This window comes from Gouania willdenowi, chromosome 15, assembly GCF_900634775.1.
Source record: "Gouania willdenowi chromosome 15, fGouWil2.1, whole genome shotgun sequence".
NCBI lineage: Eukaryota > Metazoa > Chordata > Actinopteri > Blenniiformes > Gobiesocidae > Gouania > Gouania willdenowi.
Window position 1 is genome coordinate 35976841 of NC_041058.1, and position 725 is coordinate 35977565.

Sequence of the window (725 nt, forward strand, 5' to 3'; positions counted from 1 at the left end):
TGCTAACTAGTGTCACCTTTTGTGTAACTAGTGCTACTAGATATAGTTTTTGCTCCACTAGTGAAGTCGACTAGTGCACGAGTGGAGCCAGTTTTGAGAACTTCTGTTTTTAAAAATTAGGATTCTGATTTTAAATCTGATGAAATCAGTGACGATGGAAATTGTTTCTATTTCTGAGCAGAAAAAAAGTGAGTGATTCCCCTCTGAGAAGCTGCTTTTTACGAGCTGACCATGAAGGCAGCGTGTGTGTGTGTGTGTGTGTGTGTGTGTGTGTGTGTGTGTGTGTGTGTGTGTGTGTGTGTGTGTGTGTGTGTGTGTGTGTGTGTGTGCGTGTGTGTGTGTGTGTGTGTGTGTGTGTGTGTGTGTGTTCAGTGGTTCCTCTACACACACACTGTGCTCTCACTTCCAAACATGAGCACTTTAACAGCGTGTGATCAAACCTTTGGTGAGTAACTCATGTTTACTACTCTATAGATATTCTAATATAGATCTGTTTACTACTCTATAGATATTCTAATATAGATCTGTTTATTACTCTATAGATACTCTAATATAGATCTGTTTACTACTCTATAGATATTCTAATATAGATCTGTTTACTACTCTATAGATACTCTAATATAGATCTGTTCACTACTCTATAGATACTCTAATATAGATCTGTTTACTACTCTATAGATACTCTAATATAGATCTGTTTACTACTCTATAGATATTCTAATATA

General features: G+C 36.4%; 1 protein-coding gene across 2 annotated transcripts in view; it reads left to right on the plus strand.

The window, feature by feature from the left end:
- Nucleotides 1-315: 315 nt before the first annotated feature.
- The window catches only part of LOC114477153 (ectodysplasin-A receptor-associated adapter protein-like), a 15673-nt gene continuing 15263 nt past the window's right edge, over nucleotides 316-725 (plus strand). For both annotated transcript variants that reach the window (XM_028469280.1, XM_028469281.1), the window contains exon 1: nucleotides 316-445. In XM_028469280.1, the coding sequence (XP_028325081.1) occupies nucleotides 412-445 (34 nt within the window). In that variant the 5' untranslated portion in view covers nucleotides 316-411. The remainder of the gene's footprint in view (nucleotides 446-725) is intronic.